Below are 22,938 nucleotides of genomic sequence, written 5' to 3'. Positions count from 1 at the left end.
AGCGGGAGCCCGCGGTGCCCAATCGCCCACCGCGCTGAACCCGGGGTCGCTCAGGGCTCGGAGTCCCCGCGGCCGACCCCAGGTCCAGGCCCTCCTGGGAGATCTGCGGCCTCCCCCAAAACACCCCTAAAGGGCGTTCCCTTTGTTCATTCATTCAACAAGCATTTGTTCGGTTTCAGATGCTCTCCGTCCTCGGAACGCCAATCTGGACCTCCCTCTGCCGGGGCCCTGTCCTCGCCCTAACGGCCCGGTGAAGCTGAAACCCGCCGCTATTTAGCAAGCACCGCGCGTGATCTAAGTGTCGTCCTCTGAGTCCGGAGCAGCCTGGAGCACAACGCCATCTCCCTTCCCCTCGCCCTTCACTGCCACCCCAGAAAGCGTTAATGAATGGCAAGGAGTAACCACCGCCATGCTCCGTTCTTGCCTCGGAGGTGGCCTTATGCCAAGTTTCCGCACCCCGCGAGGCGCCACCCTCTCCCCACAAGGCAGCAGGCGGGGTTCAGGCCGCGGCCGGGAAGCCAGTGGTCTGGGAGTCCCAGTCTCCAACACCCGCCGGCTCTGATGGGTCAACAGCCCCGTCAGGGCAGGGCGGCCCCCAGCCTCTCAGCCGGGCTTTTTGGCGCCGGGCGCGAAGGCCCGGTGCTCCCGGCCGCGCAGCGGAACTACAAGTCCCAGCGGAACTACAAGTCCCAGCAGCGTTGCCGCCCGGACTTCCGGAAGCCGAGGCTGGGCGGGGAGGAAGCGGCGGAGACCTGGCGGAGGAGCCCCGGGTTCGCGTAGCCAGAAGAAAAGGGGGCGGGAAGGGCTGTGGGGCTCACCTGTCAGTTCGCCACCATGAACGTGGTTCTGGCTGTGAAGCAGTACATTTCCAAAATGATAGAGGACAGCGGGCCGGGGATGAAAGTGCTTCTCATGGATAAAGAGACGGTGAGTTCGCTTTTGCCCGGGATTCGTGTGGGAATCCTCCCTCCCTTACAATAGCCGGTCACATTCCACGGCAGGATTTGGTATTTAATTAGAGATTTTTTAAAAAGAGGGTCAGTTCTGTACGGAATTTAAAGATTGTGTTAAGCTTGCCCAGTCGGTTTTTAGACTAAATGGCTTTAGCCACCGCCAGAGGTTTTTTTTTTTTTCTTCTTCTTGTACCCCGAGACAATTTCTTGGAATAGAAATCCTTTTCTAAATGTTTCTGTCAAGAAATAGGTGAGACAGCACCTGAAAGGCTTTTGGGGATGATCCTGTTATTTCTACTCAACATTGTGTTTTTAAAGTAAAGATGTTGGAGCTCAAGCTGAGATGACAGGTTATTATTTGTTGATTGCAATTTTTTTAATTAAAAATAAAAACCTCTTTAAGGTAATAGAAAAAATTGGGGGGGGCATGTATGGATTGTCTATATTTACAGAGAGCATTCTGGTACATTACATACATGTTTAGATGCTCAGTAAATGTTATATTTTAGTAGGTAAGATATCCAGTTAAATATTAATTTTTTTTAAAAAAAAGTTTAAGCCTTGGGATATTGTTGCTCGTTCTTATTATTCTGGGCCATCATAATATTAGTAATTTTTTTTCTTTACAGACTGGTATAGTGAGTATGGTATACACACAATCAGAGATTCTTCAGAAGGAAGTGTACCTTTTTGAACACATTGATTCTCCGAATCGGGAGACCATGAAACACCTGAAAGCAATTTGTTTTCTTCGGCCTACGAAGGTACTGCATCCTGAACTGCCATCTGCCCAGGCAAATACAGAACGCTATGATCTGAAGGCATTAAGAAGGCAAAATAAATTTGTATTATCGTTTGTGGCATCATATTATCTTGGTTTATCAGAGTTGCAACCTTGACTTTCCTTCTTCCCATATCTCAGTTTACTCCGTACAGCCAGTTTTTTCCCTTCAAAATGTCTTTTAGATTCTCAGCTACTTTCAAAGCTACTACCCTAACAGAGACCCAGATCACTTTATTCCTGGATTAACCTTCTCTCACTGAATAGCATTGCCACTTAATCTTATATACTTATATCAACGTTTTGAGTTTTTATAATTTTCTTTGCATCTATGCTCAGAAACCTATAATGGCTCATGAATAAATCTATATTTAGTAGCTTTCTCCTCAAAGCACTCCTTTACCAGGTCTGGTCTGCCCTTAGGTATCCAAACTCCAGTGTCCCACCTTTGCTCTTCCACTAAGCCACTAGGTCTTTGTGTCATCCCTCTGTGTTTTCATTTCTGTTCTCTTCCCCTCATTTGAGATTCTCTAGCCTTCTATCAGTTGTTGTCCACCATCTAAATCTTGCTTAAGTCCTCTTTTAAAAACCCTTAACTATTTCAATCTTATTTTGTATATTCTCTTACTTTATATTCCTGTTCTTCAACTCCAAAATACTCTTTTACCATGCTTGTGCATTATGTATTTTCCAAAATACAAATCTGATCATGTTCTCCCCACTTGGAAAACTTGAATGACTTCTCATTACTTTTACAATAAAGACAGAACTCCTTAATAGTGGCCTGCAAGATTCTGTGTGGTCTAGTTCCTATCATTTCTACAGCCTCATTTCAAACCATTCCCCCTTCTCTTAGTCACACTAATGTTTCAGTACACTATATTCCATCGTGCCACAGGACCTTTGCACAGGCTCTTTCTCTGTCAGGAACTTCTTCACTGCAAGCAAATCTTCTCTGGCCTTGCTGACCAGGTCAACCCCCCTTGTCGTAAGCATTACAGCACCATCTTCCTCTCCCTATTATTTGTCACGGTTGAAGTATTATATTTTCTGTCTGATTAATTAATATGTATCTCACCTACCAGCAGTAAGCTCCATGAGATCAGAGATGGTCTGTTTTGTCACACTATTATGTCTCTAATGCCTGCCACATAGTGTATACTCAATAAGCCATTCCTGAATTAATGAATACTGTGTTATAATAGTTTCCAGTTGTTTCACATTTGTAAATCTTAGTCATAACATTATGGTTGTGAGAAGGATCTTAGAGATCATCTAGTGCATCATTTCCTAACATTTTTATTGGAGAACCTCTTTCATATATGTGTGTGTGTGTGTGTGTGTGTGTGTGTGTATGTATATATGAGTATATGAATGTATATAGTCTGTCATACTCAAAATATGTTCTTAAAAGCAATTTTCCCTTAAGATTCCACTACTTTTTAAGGTATTTTTAATCTAAATGACAATTTGCAAAGTATTTTTTCCACTTAACATGCGATGTGCATTGCTTACATTATCTTTAATTCTGTAAGAAAATTGTGGGGTTTTTTTAACATTCAAAAATGACATTTTATGTCATGTATAGTTTGGGGGCCAAATTTATACTGAAATTTAACCCTGTGTTATAATATCAAAAATAGGTAAGACCTGCATTATAATCTTATACAACGGGAATTCTAATGTTTTGACCATATAAAAAAATGAACTGTTTTACTTCTAAATTTTTTATTTTACTTTAAAATAATATATAAAGGGTCTTAGCCTACTATTTGCAAATACCTCCCAAACATTGAAGTTGTGCAGTCTTAGATCCCAATAAGTTAAGAGCCAAATATAATTAACTATATTTTATCTTGACTATTGGTTTTAAAAGGACTAGACATGTTTTGATATTCGGCATAATAATTTTTATAGATGAATATAATAATTTATAGACAAGCAGCTTGAAGCACATTTGAAGAATTATCAATTCTATGTTGTATTTCAACATCTGTGTTCTTTATATATTTTTAATCTTAATTTGGCCAACTTAGCACAGCTAGTTAAAATTACATATGATTCTTTATCATTATATTTATTGTATTTTTTTTCATCCCCAGCCTTCAGTCTCCCAAAATATATATACTTAATCTAGACCTTAGCACACAGTGTACTCTCAGTAAACACTTAAATAAATCAATGGATGATGTTTATTAGCTTTACACTTAAGCATTTCTCATATTTTGTTTGTTATTTTCTAGGAGAATGTGGATTATCTGATTCAGGAGCTCCGAAGACCCAAATACAGTATATATTTTATTTGTAAGTATATTATTTCACCTATTCAATCATATAACTATATCCTAGCTAGAATGTTCTGTTGGTCTCTTTGTCTCATCAATAAGTTAATTGAATCCATCACTAAAAAAGTCTGTGTGGGGTTTTTTAATGTTCTTTCAAAGTTTAAAAGTCTTAGCCAACACTCTGTTTCAGAGAGCTTAATGTGATTTCCATTCACCGTTAATTGTTTGGGTAAAAAATTTTTTGTTTAACTTTGCCTTTTAAAATTCTTTGTAAGGCAAGAAGTTGTAAGTAGCCCATTTTCACAAAGTGTATTCATATTCCTATTTTATGAACTCAGGCATAGAAGCTAATTCATTTACTTGGAGAGAGGGTATACTTGAGTTGGTTGGAAAGGCAGAGATTTACTTTATATACCAGATAAAAACATTTCACTTCTCGTTGCTTCTTTATGTAGTACTTAAAGTACAAGTCATCAAGTATATATCTCTTATGTGCCTAACTTTGGTGGTGGTGGGGTGGGGATAGAGATAGAAAAGTAGAGGCCTGGAAAGAAACTAGTTTTGTGGTTACTATACCATTTATACGGATTTTTTTTTTAATACAATACATACTGCTTTGGCAGTTACATTCATTCTCCTCTAGATGTCGTTATTGATCTTTATAGAGTTTAGTGTACTGTAGTTTAAAATGTTCCTCTGTCCTCCAGTTTCTATAAGTTGGTACCTGGATGTAGAGGTTTAATTAGATTCAGATTTGATTTCTTTTTGACAAGAATACTTCATAGGTAGTGTGGTGTACTTCCATTGATCTTCTCTTACTGTGATATTAGCAGTACCTAGGTCCAACCATTGATTCATTAGGAGCTGATAAAATATTGTTTTAATTCTGTCATATAATTATCTTTTCTTCTTTATTTTTTCAGCTGAAATATTTCTATAAAGAGAAATTTCCCTTCATCTACTAGTTGGTTATCTGGTGGTACAGTTTATGTGTAAAAGGATAAAAGCTTACTTCTTTCCCTTTATTTATCATCATGTTACCCTTTCCTTCTATTTTCAGTATAAGACTTGGTTCCATAGCATCCTCCAATGCTTACAATGGTGGTCCTTTTTATTTTATTTTATTTTTAATTACTATTATGAACTTATAGATTTAAACATCTTTGTGCTGCTCATTCCAATTTGAAGGTGTTCAACTTTGACATCTACTCCAATGTGTACTAAACTTCCCTTATTCATTAGGCTTTAAGTGTCAGGCCCATTTATGTCTAATTGCAGCAATGATGATCTCTTTTTAGTCAATAACAACTCATATGTCTGTTTCAGATTTCAGTAATGTGATCAGCAAGAGTGATGTGAAGTCATTAGCTGAAGCTGATGAACAGGAAGTTGTGGCTGAGGTTCAGGTAAACATATTGGTCCTCTAACTCTCTCTTATATTGGCCCTTTTTAAAGATTTGAGTCTATGCCGAAACCGGTTTGGCTCAATGGATAGAGCGTCGGCCTGCCGACTGAAAGGTCCCGGGTTCGATTCCGGTCTAGGGCAAGAGGCAACTGATCGATGATTCTCTCTCATCGATGTTTCTAACTCTCTATTCCTCTCTCCTCCTCTCTGTAAAAAATCAGTAAAATATATTAAAAAAAAAAAAAAAAAGATTTGAGTCTAAAAATAGGAAAAGTGCTGTCTCAAAAGAATGGAGGCTACTCATCAGACATAATCAGTGTGCATTGCACCAGACTATACTTACATTTAGAACGTTTGGAAGATATGTCAAATTGGATGGGAACAGAATTAAAGGAGTCAGTGGAAATCATGAAATTGGGCTGGTACTGGATCCTACTATTAGTAGGAAGAGTTTCACAGAGTTGGGAACAAAATCAAATATGTCCTATGATATTAGTTTTATTTTTATTTATTTAAATATATTTTATTGATTTTTTACAGAGAGGAAGGGAGAGGGATAGAGAGGTAGAAACATCAATCACCTGCCTCCTGCACAACTCCTACTGGGGATGTGCAGGCAACCAAGGCATATGCCCTTGACCAGAATTGAACCTGGGACCTTTCAGTCTGCAGGTTGACACTCTATCCACTGAGCTAACCCGGTTAGGGCCATCCTATGATAGTTTTATGAGCCACTCTATAAGAATATTCATCTAACCCAGCCGAGTTTGGCTCAGTGGTTGAGTGTCGACCTAGAAACCAAGAGGTCATTCCTGAGTTGCGGGGTCCAGTCAAGTAGGGGGTGTGCAGGAGGCAGCTGGTTGATGATGCTCTCTCATCATAGATGTTTCTCTCTCTCCCTCTCCCTTCCTCTCTGAAATCAATAAAAATGTCCTTTAAAAAAAAAAGAAGATTCATCTATTAGGACTAAGTTTAATTGGGATAGAATAGGAAGTAAAGGATGTGAATGGAATTTGTTGAAGTTCTGTTTGTGGTTATCTTGCTTTGGGAATAATAGACATTTGTCATTAGGTTAAAATTTGAAACCCCTAAATATTTATTCTGCATGCTATATAATACATCATATTAGAACATACCATGTTACCCTTCTTAAATAGTTTAGTGTTCTCCAATACATTTATCACAAACATTTGAATACATTTATGAGCTAATTGAAGAATATTGTATTAAGGACCACAAACAATTTTGGATATTCTAGATGAAAAATGAATAAAAAATAATGACCTCTTTTGAACCATATTCTCTCTCATGAGAATGCACTGGAAAGCAAATTTCTTTTTCGCTTGAATGTGACATTGTATACCCTATAGCAATGTTTTATTTTTACTAATTGATAAGTCGTGGAGGTCTCCAGGCATATAATATGTATACTTCTATAACTTTTGTGGCGTTTTTACAAAAAGATTTATTATTGCTGCTGTTTTATAATTATTTTATTAATTTCCCCACATTGACTTTTTGTTAACTTTTAATTGATCAATTTTTCTATCTTTTACACTTACATTTCCTCAAATTTGATCAGATCACATGTGAAAATATTGCTGCTTGATACAGTTGGGGTTTGTGGAATATAACTTGCTGATCTTGGTGCTTTATTTGCAGGAATTTTATGGTGATTACATTGCTGTGAATCCACATTTGTTTTCCCTCAACATTTTGGGTTGCTGCCAGGTATGGAAGGAAAGAATTTTTTTTTGAGTTTATTTATCAGGTGGGAGTTAATTTAGCAAGTAAGAAAAAATGTGTTTTCTCTGAATTTTTAAAAAGGGTCGAAATTGGGATCCAGCCCAGCTGTCCAGAACAACTCAAGGACTGACGGCTCTCCTTCTGTCCCTGAAGAAATGCCCTATGATTCGTTATCAGCTTTCATCGGAGGCAGCAAAGAGACTGGCCGAATGTGTTAAGGTATGGCATTCCCTAGCCTGGTTCCAAAACACCAGACCATTCATTTCCTTGTGATATTTCAAAAACTAAAGGAATATTTTATCTGCAATCAAGGAGATGAAGTGTTAGGTTTATTGGCAAAGAGGTAGGTCTTTGTAATTCAGAACGAAAAAGTAACAACAAAAGCAACAAATTAAAGTTAAAATTCTTAGGTGTAACCTAAGAAACATTTCTAAGCTATTTAACGTAATTTGATCCAATCAAATCACCTGTGAAATAGAGTTTCAAATTCTATCCTCTGAAATAGAATGTTATTAAACTTTATCAAGTTTTTTTTGTTTGTTTGTTTGTGGGTTGTTTTTTTTTTTATGGAAGGCCATGAAGATACAAAGAACTTTTGTTAAATGTAGTTCTTTATGGATTATTTTACTATTTATATCACCGCTATCTGCAACTGATTGGTTGATCAAACTCTCTTTCTCACCCACAGCAAGTCATAACTAAAGAATATGAGCTATTTGAGTTCCGGCGGACTGAGGTTCCTCCATTGCTGCTTATTTTAGATCGCTGCGATGACGCCATCACCCCATTGCTAAACCAGGTGCAAAAGCCTTTGTTAGCATAACGTAAGGATAGTTTCAGTGCCGTTCACCAAAATGCAGATGTGGAAATGAACAGGATGGCCCATTTTTTTGCCTCCTTCTTTTCAGCTCTTGTTTTTGCCTTATATTTCTTGGTGTTATTTTTTGTTTTTAATATATTTTTTTTTATTGATATTTTACAGAGAGGAAGGGAGAGAGATAGAGAGCTAGAAATGTCAATGAGAGAGAAACATCGACCAGCTGCCTCTTGCACATCCCCTACCGGGGATGTGCCCGCAACCAACGTACATGCCCTTGACCGGAATCGAACCTGGGACCCTTCAGACCGCAGACCGACGCTCTACCACTGAGCCAAACCGGTTTCAGCTCTTGGTTTTTTTTTCATATCACTGTTCTTCTAGCCACAGTAATCCTTGACTCTTTCTTCTGCCTCATCCTTCCTGTCCCTTTCTACTACTACCCCAACACCGAATCAGGACAACTTCTAGGTCCTATAGACTCTACTTTTCCAGTGTTTGTCTGCTCTTTTCCATTCTACTGCTGTTACCATGGTGTAGACTCAGATCATTCATGGGAATGCTGAAAGAGCCACCTACTTCTCCCCACTTTACATTTCATCCCACTCTAATATAGTTCACAGACACAATGTTAAATTAATTTCCCCAAAGCACAGTTCTGATCCTGGTTATGGCTGGCTTAGAAATCTTCATTGGTTCCCATCTGCCTACTGAGTTAAATACAGATTCCTGATCTTGACAATATGGGCCCAACCTTGTAGAAAACCTACAGCTCACGTCTACAGATATGCTACACATAGTTTCCTGTCATCATTTTATTCATGTTGTGACCCGTCCCACTCTGGAATGTTTGGGATACCTTGTCCTCCCAACTTCACCTATCAAAATCCTTCTCCTTAAAAGTCACCCGAAACATCTTGTAGCCTTTGTTCTTTTAGTCAAACACATCCTTTTCCCCCCTAAAATTTCTGGCCAACTTTGTGTCTCTTGTGTGTCTCATGCTGCACTCACCATGCTGAGCCTGTGTTTTCTCACTTTCCGAGGTTACATATTTCTTCAAGGCATATTCCTTACCCGTGTTTGTGAAAGTATAAGCACAGAGCCTTGCATGTAGTACATGCATTTTTAATAGTGGCTTTGAATTTGTAGGCAAAGGCACAGTCTATATTCCAGTTCCTTCCCAGCTTATAATAATGCATTAGCTGGGGAAATCTGCGGCTGTTGTATGCAACTGTTCTATGATGCAATAGGCTTATATTCCTAAAATTCAAAGTAGTATTTGTTCACTAAATAAATTTTGATAATATAAAAAGAAAATTAGAAAGAGAAATGATGGCCTATAATTCTGTTTGCCAAAGAAAAGCAACCATTCATTCAACAAATTTAACTAAGGACCTATTAATGTGGCAGCTACTGTATTAAGTTCTGGAGATAAAAAGTTAAAAAATACAATCTCTTCTCTCACAGAGCTCGTGGTCCAATGGGGAGAGAAGAAAAGAGATAATTTAATTATAGAGTAAGTGCTGATGGCAGAAGCATGCACAGGATGCTGTCTATGGGAGCATAAGACATTTTGTTGTGCTTATTTTAAATGCCTAATGAAACTAGTTGTTTTGAGGATTCATCTGGCAGATGTTTTAGGAAATAAAACATCTTTTATAACCTCAAGTTCTTTCTTAATAAATCTAGATTTTTAAAAGATGGGATATACATATGTAAATATTTCTAGCATTAGATTCTAGGTTTAGAGGGTAATTTGATGGAAAATACTTAGTTTTGTCCAATGGGCCTATGATTAAAAGTAACCCATTCTCCAAAAATGGTCAGAAGGAAAAATTGGGGGGTTCTCCTTTCCAGTTTTACCAAATAAGTTCACATTTGTAAGACTGGAAACCAACCCTCTTCACAATTCATTTGAGGTAAAAATATAAAGCTTCTGAATGTGTGTGTTTTCATCAACTCATAAGGGTTTTTTTCTGATAATATTAGTGTTCCCAGGATAAATATAGCACCACTCAGACCTGCAAGAATACACTTCTCATGCTGCAGAAAACCACAGAAGCGTACAGGAAATGGTACAGCTTGTAACTGCAGTACCAATATAGCCCTATCCGTGAAGCCAAAAATATACCCTTAATTCACAGGCCAAAATTGGAGCTAATGATGGATCTAATTTTCCTTTTTATCAGGAATATTAATCTTGCTGCCCTTCTTCCAAACCGTGAAATCTAAAAGTATTTTGATTTTTGGATGTTTAACCAATTAAAATGACAATCTTAATAGTATAGCACAAAATACCAATAAAATTTGAACTAAATAGAGAATCTCCATGTAAAGAAGAGCAATTATTAAGAATAAGTTATTCGTTTTTGTTTTCCTGAACATTTACTATTTTCATGTTTTATCAGTGACCAAACTTTTTGTCACGATTCTTTATTTAGTGGACATATCAAGCCATGGTCCATGAACTACTGGGCATAAACAACAATCGGATTGATCTTTCCAGAGTCCCAGGGATCAGTAAAGACTTAAGAGAGGTGGTCCTATCTGCTGAAAACGATGAATTCTATGCTAATGTAAGTGGTTTTTAATCGAGTTTATATGTTTTTATGTAAGATGGTCAATATTGACTTCTGAGAATTCACGTGGAAGGATGATGGAGCCATCCGATGTGGATAAGCTGCATCTTAAGGGAAGGCAGAAGACTTGGATTCTGACCCCCCCTCCCCCTTAACAATATTTCTTTCACAGAAATCACATACTTGGTTTCCCACTTTTAAAATCAGAACCCAATTTACTTACCTCCCGTAGCCCTCTGTGAGAATAGTACTGGTACTCATCACCAGTGTCCTGACCAATGCCCAGATTTGCTAGTTATTATAGGATGGAATTTTCTTGCCCTTTAATTCTAACTGTACTCAGAATTCTTTTTCACTTCTTTTAAAACTGTCTGAAATTCAGACTAGTTGATAGAACTGTGTTTCCAACTTTCTTTTTCACAGAATATGTACTTGAACTTTGCCGAGATTGGTAGCAATATAAAGAATCTCATGGAAGACTTTCAGAAGAAGAAACCAAAGGAACAGCAAAAACTGGAATCAATAGCAGACATGAAGGTAAACTGAACATGTATATGGATGACTGACATGCACTTTTGGGAGCTATTCTGATTTCTACCTTAATTCATTTAGTTTGGTTTGAAGTATTTTCTGTTTGGGAAACAATATTTAATATTTCTCTTTAGGAAACAATATAGTGAAAACTTCGTAATAAGCCATAAACTTCTTCCCATTCTTTAGTCACCTTTGGACTATTCAAATACTCAGTCTGCTTACATATACCAGTTCTTCTCTTCCTAGGCATACCAAAATGCAAAATGCCATGTGATTGAAAGCTATAGATGCCTTTTTCTTGGCAGAACAATCCCTGATTCCCCCCCCCCCCCCCCCCCCCGCTTCATATATGCCTATCCTTGGTCAAGTGATAATAGAACCCCCATTGATGTTTTTCCCATGGCAGGCCTTCGTTGAGAATTACCCGCAGTTCAAGAAGATGTCTGGGACTGTATCAAAGCACGTGACAGTTGTTGGAGAGCTGTCTCGGTTGGTCGGTGAGCGGAATCTGCTGGAGGTTTCGGAGGTTGAACAAGAACTGGCCTGTCAAAATGACCATTCTAGTGCTCTCCAGGTACCTATTCAGTCCCATTTGATGAGCACCTACTATGTGTAAGGCCCTGTGCCAGGCAGAGCAAGAGATACTAAGGCAAGTAATCCTTCTTCACCAACACGGAATTAACAGTCTTAGGAGGAGTTGAGACAAGTATACAGTTTAATATTAAGATAGATACATGATAAGAGCCATAAAAGAATAATGTGCAATCAAAGGGTTCAGGCAATTAATTGAACATTTCGGAGGGCAGCCTGATCTACTAGAAAGAATACTAGACTAAAATCAGAAGGTCTCACCGGCTTTGTGACCCGGAGCCGTTGACTTAATCTCTGAGCTAGTTTCCTCATTTGAAAAATAGGTATAATGATATTTATCACACTGGGTTGTTAGGAAGATTTGAAAAGATATAATAAATTTAAGTGCATTATCTCAGTTTTTCATTACTGAACATCTTTTTCATTGCACGAACACATGAATGTCCGCTACACATGCATGGTGCTATGAGGATCTACAGGTCCAAAAATCAGTATGATACCATCTTTCCCCTCAAAGAGTTCACATGATGTTAGGGGAGAGAGAAATTTAAGCCAGGATTTGTAATACTGTGCAATAAGTGCTATTCTAGAGGTATTTCCAATGGAATATGGAAACACAGAAAGGACAACGGTTTTCCCTGAAGTTAAGGCTTCTTAGAGAAGATGACATTAGATGTGAGTCTAGACAAATAAATGAGGAGGAGGAGTGTATCAACCAGAGAAAGGGGGGGAAATTCTTAGCAGAGAGAATGAAGGCATGGAGATGTTATATATATATGAGAATAATTCAATGTAGCTAGTGCAAGAATTAGTGATTAGTGCTGCAACATAGTATTTAATTAAATCAAAATTGTGATACTGACAATAAGATTTGAGGTCATTAGGAACAGTTTCTGAGAAGGTGCCATTAAGATAGACTATAAAGAATGAATGGAATCTGGAGGAGGATTTCAGTCAGGAATAGCGGCAGAAGCAAAGATGCAGCAGTAAGCAGAAAAGAATAAACAGTTCCACCTGTTGAAAATGTGTGTGGAAGAGAATAAGGATATAAAATTGATTTGGTAAACACGAAGCAGTTTATGCAGACGCTTCTAAGGAATTTATACTTGCTGAGATGGGCAAAGAGATCCAGGTAGGGTCTTATGTAGAATAGTTAATATGATAAAAATCAGTATTTTAGGAAGTTTAATCTAGTTAGGATACTTTGGAGGTGAAAAAAGTGAAGTCAGTGAGGTCAGTGGACTCAGCAATAGTTGTAAAAATGTACAATAAGAGAAAATCTAAGCGGCATTTCAAAGGGAGGAAACAACAATTTAGTGACAGTTTGGATAGAAGGAAATAACAAATTGGAGCCAAAACCAGTTTGGCTCAGTGGATGGAGCGTCGGCCTGCGGACTGAAGGGTCCCAGGTTCGATTCCGGTCAGGGGCATGTACCTTGGTTGCGGGCACATCCCCAGTGGGGGGAGTGTGCAGGAGGCAACTGATCGATGTTTCTCTCATCGATTTTCTAACTCTCTATCCCTCTCTCTTCCTTCTGTAAAAAATCAATAAAATATATATATGTTTTTTAAAGAAAAGAACAAATTGGAGATGATGCCAAGGTCCTGAGAAAGGGCACAGTGTGATATCACTGACAATAAGTTAACTTGGGAATAAGAGTTCTTTGGGAGATAGCCATTTCTAAGCTACGTAGTAGCTTTTTTATAAGAAGCACATTTCCATATTGATAAGGACCCAGTATTCTAAAACGTAGTCTCTTTCTTTTCCTGCTGCAATTTTACTTTATAAATAAGGCCAGTGTGGTCTAATGAAAACAACACAGGCTTTGGAGCCAGACCATCCTGGCTTATAGCCTGTCTCTACATACCACCGTTTCTTTGGGAAAATTACTTACTTTGCCCAAACCTCAGGATAATGGTTTTGAACTTTTAGATTGTAATGAGGATTCAATGAAATATGTCAGATTATTCACATATGTTAGGTGCTTTGTAAATGTTGGTTCCCTTCTCTAAGCACACTTTTAAAAATATCTGGTACAAGCAGAAGAAAGAAATGCACCTACCTGTGGTGGCTCAGTTATAGCAAGGTCTTTACTGGGATAGGTAGTTGTTGGCCTTTTACTTTTTTTTTTTTTTTTTTAATGTTTATCAGAATTTCCCCTGAAAACATCAACATTTTGAAAATCAGGAAGATGATATTTGCTTTATATTTATTAAAAGAACCTCTAGGGAGGGAGGGGGGCAAAAAAAATCAATAAAATATATATATTTTTTTTTAAAAAAAAGAACCTCTATCATCGCTTTTTAAAAATATATGTTTTATTGATTTTACAGACAGAGGATGGAGGAGGGAAAGAGAAAAAAAAATTGATTGGTGCCTCCTGCAGGCCCCCTACTGGGGGTCGAGCCTGAAACCCAGGCATTTGCCCTGACTGGAAATTAAACCATTGACCTTTCAGTTCATGAATGACGCTCAACCATCTCAGCCACTCTGGCCTTTAATTTTATCCCTGTATTCTTAAATCTTCACACAAAAAAACTTAGGCAGACTTTATTATATTTTAATTGTCTTAAATTTTGATTCTTAAATAGATAAGTACTTGGTGAAAGAGATATATAGTAAAAACTGAGTTGGTTACTACAATAGTTTCAGTTATTCTGCGTTTGTGCAAGCCTGTTTGTGCATATCTCCCAATCTTTTTAAATTCAAATACCATATTGTACACATAATTCTGCATTTACTTTCTCACTTAACTATGTATCTCAGAGATGGCTTCAGATAAAAATCTAAAGACTCATTCTTTTTAGTATTTCTTTGTAAAGATGTATCACAATCTATTTAACTTGACCAACTTACTTTAAACCAGGGGGTCCTCAAACTTTTTAAAGTGGGGGCCAGATCACGGTCCCTCAGAGAGCTGGAGGGCCGGACTATCTGAACTACTAATTCCTGCTGTAACACCTCGGCTGCGCTCACTGCCCAAAAAACCTGGCGGGCCGGATCAGACTCCTCTGCGGGCCTCATGTGGCCCGCGGGCCGTAGTTTGAAGACCCCTGCAAGTTTAAACAATATTACTAAAGACAGTTTTAAATAACACTACTAAGTCCTATTGTTTCATGGGCCTAATAGAAATATTCCTATGAAAACTTTGTCTTTCTCAATAAAATGAGTTTCCTTCTCACTAAATAAAAACAAAATTTTTCCCTATAACTAAACTTAAATTTCCTTATGTTTATCATTTTATTTTTCCTTTAAAACAATAGAACCAAAAATAACCACTAGTCAAATTTAATATCTTTATTTGTATCGCTCTACCATATGGTAAGCAGTTGGGAAAAAATTACTGTAATTCCTTGCCTGAAATATTTTTTGGGGGGAGGGGTTCACTCTAAAAGAAAGAATAGTACTTTTAAAATATGAATTTCCATTTGTGATCCACTTTACATTTTTTAAAGTTATCTTTTGAAGGTTTTCTTGCCCATGGTATTACGGTTTTATAGTGAGCAATTAATTTGTACTCCCCCATTCATAATGGATTTCTTTGCAACATGACTTAAATAGTCTATAAAGGGAACTTTTGTTTGATAATGAGTAGATGCCAGGGGCCTGACCCCTAGATGGGGTATAGCATTCCTTGGCTTGACCTTAGATTATAATATGTCATGAAGCAGTGAATGGAGGGTTGTTTTTTTTAGTTTTTTTTTTTTTTTTTTTTAGTAGAGATGGGGTTTGCTTTTTTGAATAGTAACTGTAACATGGTAGAGAGAGAAAAGCTCATATATTGCCAAGCATTAACCTATAAGCTGCTTCTAACCAGTTATTCTACAGGCTAACAACATTTTTATTTAGAAAAAATTTCACTAGAACCAAACTTATGTACAACCATTGAAGTATACATATCCATAGCCTCAGAAAAGACTCGTTTGATTAGTAAGGAAGATTTTTTAAAAATATATTTAAAAAATATATTTTATTGATTTTTTTACAGAGAAGAAAGGTGAGGGATAGAGAGTAAGAAACATTCATCAGCTGCCTCCTGCACACCCCCTACTGGGGATGTGCCTGCAACCAAGGCATATGCCCTTGATCAGAATTGAACCTGGGGTGAAACTGGCGTGGCTCAGGGGATAGAGCGTCGGCCTGCGGACTGAGGAGTCCCAGGTTCGATTCCCGTCAGGGGCATGTACGTTGGTTGTGGGCACATCCCTGGGGCATGTACGTTGGTTGCGGGCACATCCCTGGTGTGGGGTGTGCAGGAGGCAGCTAGTCGATGTTTCTCTCTCGTCGACATTTCTAGCTCTCTCTCTCTCTCTCCCTTCCTCTCTGTAAAAAATCAATAAAATATATATTTTTTAAAATAAATAATTATGAGATCTGAGATATTATACACCATCACGCAAGTGAAGTGAAGGGGGTTAAATATCAGTTCTATCTTTCTTCAGAATGTAAAGAGGCTCCTGCAGAACCCCAAAGTGACGGAATGTGATGCTGCCCGCCTGGTGATGCTTTATGCACTGCATTATGAGCGACACAGCAGCAACAGCCTGCCAGGGCTAATGATGGACCTCAGGAATAAGGGTGTTTCTGAGAAATATCGAAAGGTAACCACACTTATACATTAATCCCCCAAACAGGTCTTCATTTCCTTAATAAAGTTCTTATGAAATGAATTTCCTGATTCCTAAACAGTAAGAGGATGTTCTCTCTCCCTATCTCTCTTTCCCTCCCCCATCCCCCTCAATAGCTCGTCTCTGCAGTTGTTGAGTATGGTGGTAAACGGGTCAGAGGAAGTGACCTCTTCAGCCCTAAAGATGCTGTGGCTATTACCAAACAGTTCCTCAAAGGATTGAAGGTATGACATCTCTGCGCTGTCCTAAATGAACAACAGTTGAAACCCCTGAGTCCGAGAGAGGGAAGGAATACGATCAAAGTAACTCCCAGATTGTTGCTGATTGAGAACTGTGTCAGTTAAGTGAAATTAAAGTCGATACCCTCCTGAAAGCTTTTTTAAAAATGCAATCTATATTGGAGCAGCATCAGCATTGGACCAAATAGCTGAGCAGGTAATACTGAGATATTTCCAGGAAAACCCAAGAGTGAAAAGTTAGTCCTCACTGTTTCACTCCATTTGTTTATAACTTAAGATTAGTTAGTAGTTTCTCTTTGAAGGAAAATAAAAATGAAGCAAACAGTTATAGATCTTTTAAAAAGATGGACCTATTTTCTTAAAATGGTCAAAAATTGGTTTTAATCTGCTAGCCTTTCTAATTCTGCCTAAATTTTTTCCATTTTCCTGAGTGTGTCTAGTCTATTTTTCTACATAATCCATTCCTTTTATTTATTCTACTGGTCATATAACATTTTCACAAAAAGATGAGAGTTAGTGAATAGATGCTAAAGGATTTCAGCAATTTCATTTTTAAAATTCCTTTAAAGTAGCTAGCCTTAAATTACAGTGTTATTATGAGATTAGAACAGTTCTAATTGATTAATATATTTTTTTAAATTATCTAACCATAAAATTCTCCTAAAATTCCTGTTTGAATCTATCTCATGAAATCTCTATTGAGTTGAGTGTATCTTCTTTTCTGATAAGAATATCATAAACCGGTATAGTGCAAGTTTTCAAAAAATGACATAAGAACTATTTTCCCCTGTCTTAGGGAATAGAAAATGTGTATACTCAACATCAACCTTTCCTACATGAGACCCTGGACCATCTCATCAAAGGAAAGCTTAAAGAAAGTCTATACCCTTATCTAGGCCCCAGCACACTCAGAGACAGGTAAGATATAAAGATATTAATAATAAAAACCAGAAACTAAGAAAATAGGACATTTAGAGTAATGTAAGGGACTACAACTCCAATTATATCATTCTATTCCTCCTTCCCCTATTATTTCAGTTCTAAGATTTTTTTGGTTTTACATGTGTCAAGGTTAGATATAAATTCACCAGCTACACCTGAAATATTACTTCTTTTGGAATAAAGAAGCAGATGTTTTGGAACAACCCAAATACTTACATTCTGCCCTTTAGTATCAGACCAGTTTGCTTATGCCATTTAAGGTTCAGTTCCATGGCATCTACCATTTGGAGTTTCAAACATTAAAGCCAAAAATAGATTTGCTGCTTGATTGCCAGCCAGAGCAGGTGGTTACTATTTTTGGTCAGGACTGAACTTTGCCAAATGTGGCCAACATACAAACTGAGACCTCATTAACAAAGGCCATTTGTCACAAAGAAGAAACGGATGGCTTTCTTTTGGGGTATTAACTGAAGGAAGCAATTAATTGTCATTTTAATCCAGTGGTCTGCTTGTTTAAATAAAGACAAAACTTGTCCAAAACAACTTATTTAGTCCACCCTGGATTTTTAAATATATACAAATTCTACCTAGTTATAAATTATATTTTTGTGTATTTTTTTCTTATTGAAACCACATGTTATAAAGAACCTAATATGTGTAGCTGAATCCTATTAGATGGATAGATGCAATAATTGTTAATGTTGGTATAAGGCTTCTATAATTTCAGCTACTCATAATCTAAGAGCCTTGGAGAATAGTGTTTTATAAATATAATTAATTTCTGGAAGAAAAAAATGTTTTGAGGTACTTAGGTGACTGTTTTATATATTTTTTCACTTCATTCTTTTTAAAAAAAAAAACCTCTATAATTTGGTAACAGAAAAAAACAAACAACTTTTAAAATATCCAAGATTGAAAGGCAGAATATATGGGGTTAAATTCAGAGAGTACACTGATTCAGATAAAATAGCTAATAATTTTGGCATCAAGGTTCAGAAATGTCAGTTAAGTGGGAAGAATCAGAACCAGCCCAAAGCTATTCACCTATCATAGAGGCTTTTTGAAAAACAGCACAAAAAGAAAAGGAAAAAACACACACAGTATAACTCTATTAAATAGCCTTCTGATTGCTTTGATAAAAGTAAAAATATTGATTTTCTTATGAATTTTATGTCACAATTACTGAACAAAAAATAGCTCTTTATTACTAAAGGGACATAGATCACCAGAGGAGTGTGTTTTATAAGATTAGATTGTGACAGGAAACCTTTCTTATCTGGGTGATTCATTTTTCCAACCAAAGCTCAAAATGCACATTTGTTGTCAGCATCTGTTAGCATTTGTCACAATTACATAAATACATATATAGCTAAAATTCAATTGCTTCATTCTTTTCTATAATGACTATTTATTGGGTGTCTTCAATATGTCAAGAACTATTGTAGATCCTGGGGAAATAGAAGTGACAGAACAGATGGGTACCTGCCCTCAAGGAACTTACTACAGGAAGGAGGTAGACAGCAAACTAGTAAGCAAATAAAGGATATAACTGGAGTGAGATAAGCAATTGGGGTAGTGAACATATAATACAGTATACAGATGATTTATTATGAACCCTATGTAATTTGATTAACCAATCTCATCTCAGTAAATTCAATTTTTTAAAAGTTTATATTTTTCTGCTTACCCATGCATAGAAGTAATGATTTCCAGAAATACTATATATAAAAAAAAAATTTGTTTAGTTTTCTAATAAGATGTAAGTTGGTTGGGTTCTCAAAGTGTCCTTGTTTATTTATATACAGCATGAACTGGCTGCTGCTTTCTAATGTTGGCTGTCTGCATTAATTAATGCTTTTGGTTGCTATAGAGAATCACAGAGAACAGGAAGATGTGTACAAAGAATTGAACTTGCGTATTCCACTTAGCATCAGCCATCATAAAAATGTTTTGCTATATATTTTACTGTTGGCCGCATCAGAACATCTACCTTTAAAATTCATTGGAAAAGGTTAAATGTCAGGGATATTTTTAAATTTTTTTCAGTGATGTCTTCCTTAAGCCAGCTAGAATGAGTAGTAGGAGGCTCAGGAAAACATTTATTAATATTTTCATAACCAAATGTGACTGTCATCTTTGTTAGGGACACAGTTGAGTCAAGCACTGAGAGTCTATCCCTATATCCAGGTTTTGTCCTTACATTAAGATGACCTATAGCCCAGCCTGGTATAGCTCAGTGGTTGAGCATTGACCCAGGAACCAAGAGATCACCAGTTCGATTCCCAGTCAGGGTATATGCCCAGGTTTCAGGCTCCATCCCCAGTGCGGGGCGTGCAGTAGGCTTCCAATCAATGATTCTCTCTCATCATTGATGTTTCTCTCTCTCTCTCTCTTCCTCTCTGAAATCAACAAAAATATTCTTTCAAAAATTAAAATAAAAAAGGTAACCTACACCCATAGTTACCACCCATAACGTTTTTCCCTCTCTAGGCGTGTGAAAATACTCTGGCACCCTGCAGTGATCGGACTGAAGGAGAGTGTTCTCTGGCTGTGCTAGAAACACTCGTGAGTTTATTCCTTCCCAGTTCTTGCCCTTTTATTCCATAAGAGCCAGATGTGCTCTTGAGGCAAGTGATGGGCAGAGGGCAGCTATAGAGAAGCAACGTCATTTCCCAGGGTGATCCTCATTAGTCTGCTCAGCTGCTTTTTAAATAATTGACTTACCAGATCAGGAACTCAAAACAAAAGTGTTGCTGTCTGCTTCCTCTCAACAGTCACTGTACCCCTGGCAGGGAAGAACTTCCCTCCCATTTTCCTAATGAAACAATCTGCAGTTCATGAGTTTTTATTCAAGATAAACTGCATAACAGTCCTTAGTCTGCAATTGTCCTTCAAGGTAATGAGCACTGCATATGGAATCTTTCTGTAAAAAAAAACCAAAAAACTCATTTTCTGAAAGTACAATTTTATTTTAGTGTTGAGGATTTTATTAGTGAAACTAAACTGTTTCCCCACCCTATTTTTCACCTAGACTGACCCCTAGATAGTTCAACACAAACCAAACTATTGGTAGAGTATCCTCGATCTCCTTACTGGCACATCCTTGTAACATTGGATTTCCCCCCCCACAGGACTCATCCTTTATCAGTTGTGACTTTTCTTGAGAGGCCATTAATTATTTCATTGGTACTTGTAGTATCAATAAAGTAGAAAGAATTAAAAATTTGCCTCCTTAGAAATGTAATGTTAAAAAGAAATTGTGTAGTGCTCACTTCGGCTGCACCTACACTAAAAATTGGAACGATACAGAGAAGATTAGGATGGCCCCTGCGCAAGGATGACACGCAAATTCATGAAACATTCTGTATCTTAAAAAGAAAAGGAGGGAGGGAGGGGGGCAAAAAAAAAAATCAATAAAATATGTAAAAATAAATAAATAAATAAATAAATAAAAAGAAAAGGAAAAAGTATGTATAACAATGAGGATAATACTATGATAAAAGTTATAGGGTCTTGTGTTTTTAAAATTACAGCCAATTGTAATTTATCCAATCCCCTTTCTTAAGAAATATGTTCTACATCCCGACAAGAACTGAATTTGAGTATTAGCTGTTTATATTCCTCTTGCCCTTCTGTAGAAATAGTAATAAGAGTTGAAACAACAACACACATCAGCTAGAGAAAAAGAAGAGAACCTGTATTTTGTCTGAATACTCAGTACCCAAATAATTGAGTTTATCATACTTGATAGAAAAATATTCCCATCCTAATCATACAACTCTTCCTAATCAGATGATCTTCCTCAGCAAGAAAAAAACTGGCCAGTCACTGGAGGCAAGGAATTGAAGGGCAAAGCCTTGATAGTGTAGAACATTTTATTCATGGGCAGTGGTGGTAATATGTTCCTGTAAGTTTATGAAGAGCCTCTGATATGTAAAGCACCAGATTAATATTGGATTAATAGCTTAGACTTGCCTGGCCGGCGTGGCTCAGTAGTTGAGCATTGAACTATGAACCAGGAAGTCACAGTTCGATTCCAGCCAGGGCACATGCCTCGGTTGCAGGCTCAATCCCCATTGTGGGGTGTGCCGGAGGCAGGCAGTCAATGATTCTCTCTCATTGTTGATGTTTCTCTCTCTCTCTCTTCCTCTCTCTTCCTCTTTGATATCAATAAAAAAATATTTTAAAAAATAATTTAGATTTAATGCTCATATCTACTTCAACTTTGAACTACTAGAGGAAATCACATAAATTATAGATCAGAGAAATTTAATTGCCATATATAGGTGTATTTATATACAAACATAATATTTCTGAAAGGATACATAAGAGACAAGAAATGATGTTTGCCTCTAGGGAGAAACTGGGGCACAAGAGCGCTAAAGTAAGAGGGAGCGTTTTTAAATAGACCCAGTATCTGATTCTCTTTCCAAGGAGTCCAACAGGAACTAATATTATCCCAGTTAATTCCTTCAAGGTTTTGTGTTGTTTTTGTTTTAGAAAGAATACAGAGATAAAACAAAACAAAAAAATGTAGACAAACATGATTTATACTTTAAAGATGTTTTTATTTCGTTTTGTGCTGTAACCTCCTAAAGGATGCCTCTGCTTGATGTAGTTTTAAATAATGTCCAGGAAGTGATTTAACAAAAGTAACTCTTACTACTAAGGTTAAGTAATTGTATCTTCTTTTGATGGCATGAGAGAATAAAAACCAGGCAAACTTTAACAGTTGTAAAAATAATATGATCTCCTTCTCGTTGCCATCTGCAGAAGGAGCTAAGAGGAGGACCTATCATTTCTGTTATGAAGCCATTTTGATAAAAATTGAAACACAGTAAAACTGCACAGAGCTGCCCAAACGAGGCTAGTGACTGAGCTGATGTGTCAGCATGTCCAGTTTCAAAACAATACTCACGGGCTTTTTGGTTTGTTCGTTTCCATGGTTTCTTTTTCTTGGTTTATCAAAGGATTGAGGAACAAAGACTTTAAAAAGAGGTGGAGTTCCTAGAAGCGTCATAATTTCTGTGTCACATTCTTTTTTTACTCTCAAAATCCTAAATGTTTCTAGTTCCCATGTTACAGGACATCCAAATATACCAGTAGTTTCCAAAACACTTTGAGGTCCTTGGACAGAGGCCATTGTAATGGCACTGTATTAAATATTTGACAGAGGTCTTATACATGAAGAGAGAGGTGTAGTACAAGCATAAATTACTGCTGTATTGATATCATGTCATAGTGAAGTACTCTGCAGCCTCTTGAATATAAAAGAATATTTCTACATTTGGTTCCAGCAAACACTATTGTGCTATTCTGAAACCCACAGCACAGAAATTATAAGACATCCGCTCATAAACAGAAAGCAAATCACGATTCAGCATTTCTTGCTCTGTTTCCTGCCAATTTCAGATAATTAAAACTTTTTTTAGACCTT

At 37.2% G+C, this 22,938-nt stretch overlaps 1 protein-coding gene across 2 annotated transcripts in view; it reads left to right on the top strand.

Annotated features, from left to right (window-relative positions):
- Positions 1–501: 501 nt before the first annotated feature.
- VPS45 (vacuolar protein sorting 45 homolog) overlaps positions 502–22,938 on the top strand; it is a 37,421-nt gene continuing 14,984 nt past the window's right edge. The window contains exons 1-13 of one of the 2 annotated variants that reach the window (XM_084866638.1): positions 502–927; positions 1,583–1,717; positions 3,978–4,038; positions 5,346–5,425; positions 7,087–7,155; positions 7,252–7,389; positions 7,859–7,969; positions 10,429–10,563; positions 10,990–11,103; positions 11,507–11,674; positions 16,135–16,293; positions 16,437–16,544; positions 17,356–17,477. In XM_084866638.1, coding sequence (XP_084722764.1) covers positions 835–927; positions 1,583–1,717; positions 3,978–4,038; positions 5,346–5,425; positions 7,087–7,155; positions 7,252–7,389; positions 7,859–7,969; positions 10,429–10,563; positions 10,990–11,103; positions 11,507–11,674; positions 16,135–16,293; positions 16,437–16,544; positions 17,356–17,477 — 1,493 coding nt within the window. In that variant the 5' untranslated portion in view covers positions 502–834. The remainder of the gene's footprint in view (positions 928–1,582; positions 1,718–3,977; positions 4,039–5,345; positions 5,426–7,086; positions 7,156–7,251; positions 7,390–7,858; positions 7,970–10,428; positions 10,564–10,989; positions 11,104–11,506; positions 11,675–16,134; positions 16,294–16,436; positions 16,545–17,355; positions 17,478–22,938) is intronic. The other variant, XM_084866639.1, reaches the window with a different exon arrangement.

The sequence above is a fragment of the Pipistrellus hanaki genome (assembly GCF_964339955.1).
Source record: "Pipistrellus hanaki genome assembly, chromosome: 18".
NCBI lineage: Eukaryota > Metazoa > Chordata > Mammalia > Chiroptera > Vespertilionidae > Pipistrellus > Pipistrellus hanaki.
Note: the sequence above shows the minus strand (reverse complement) of the source record. Positions and strands in the feature narration are given on the sequence as shown.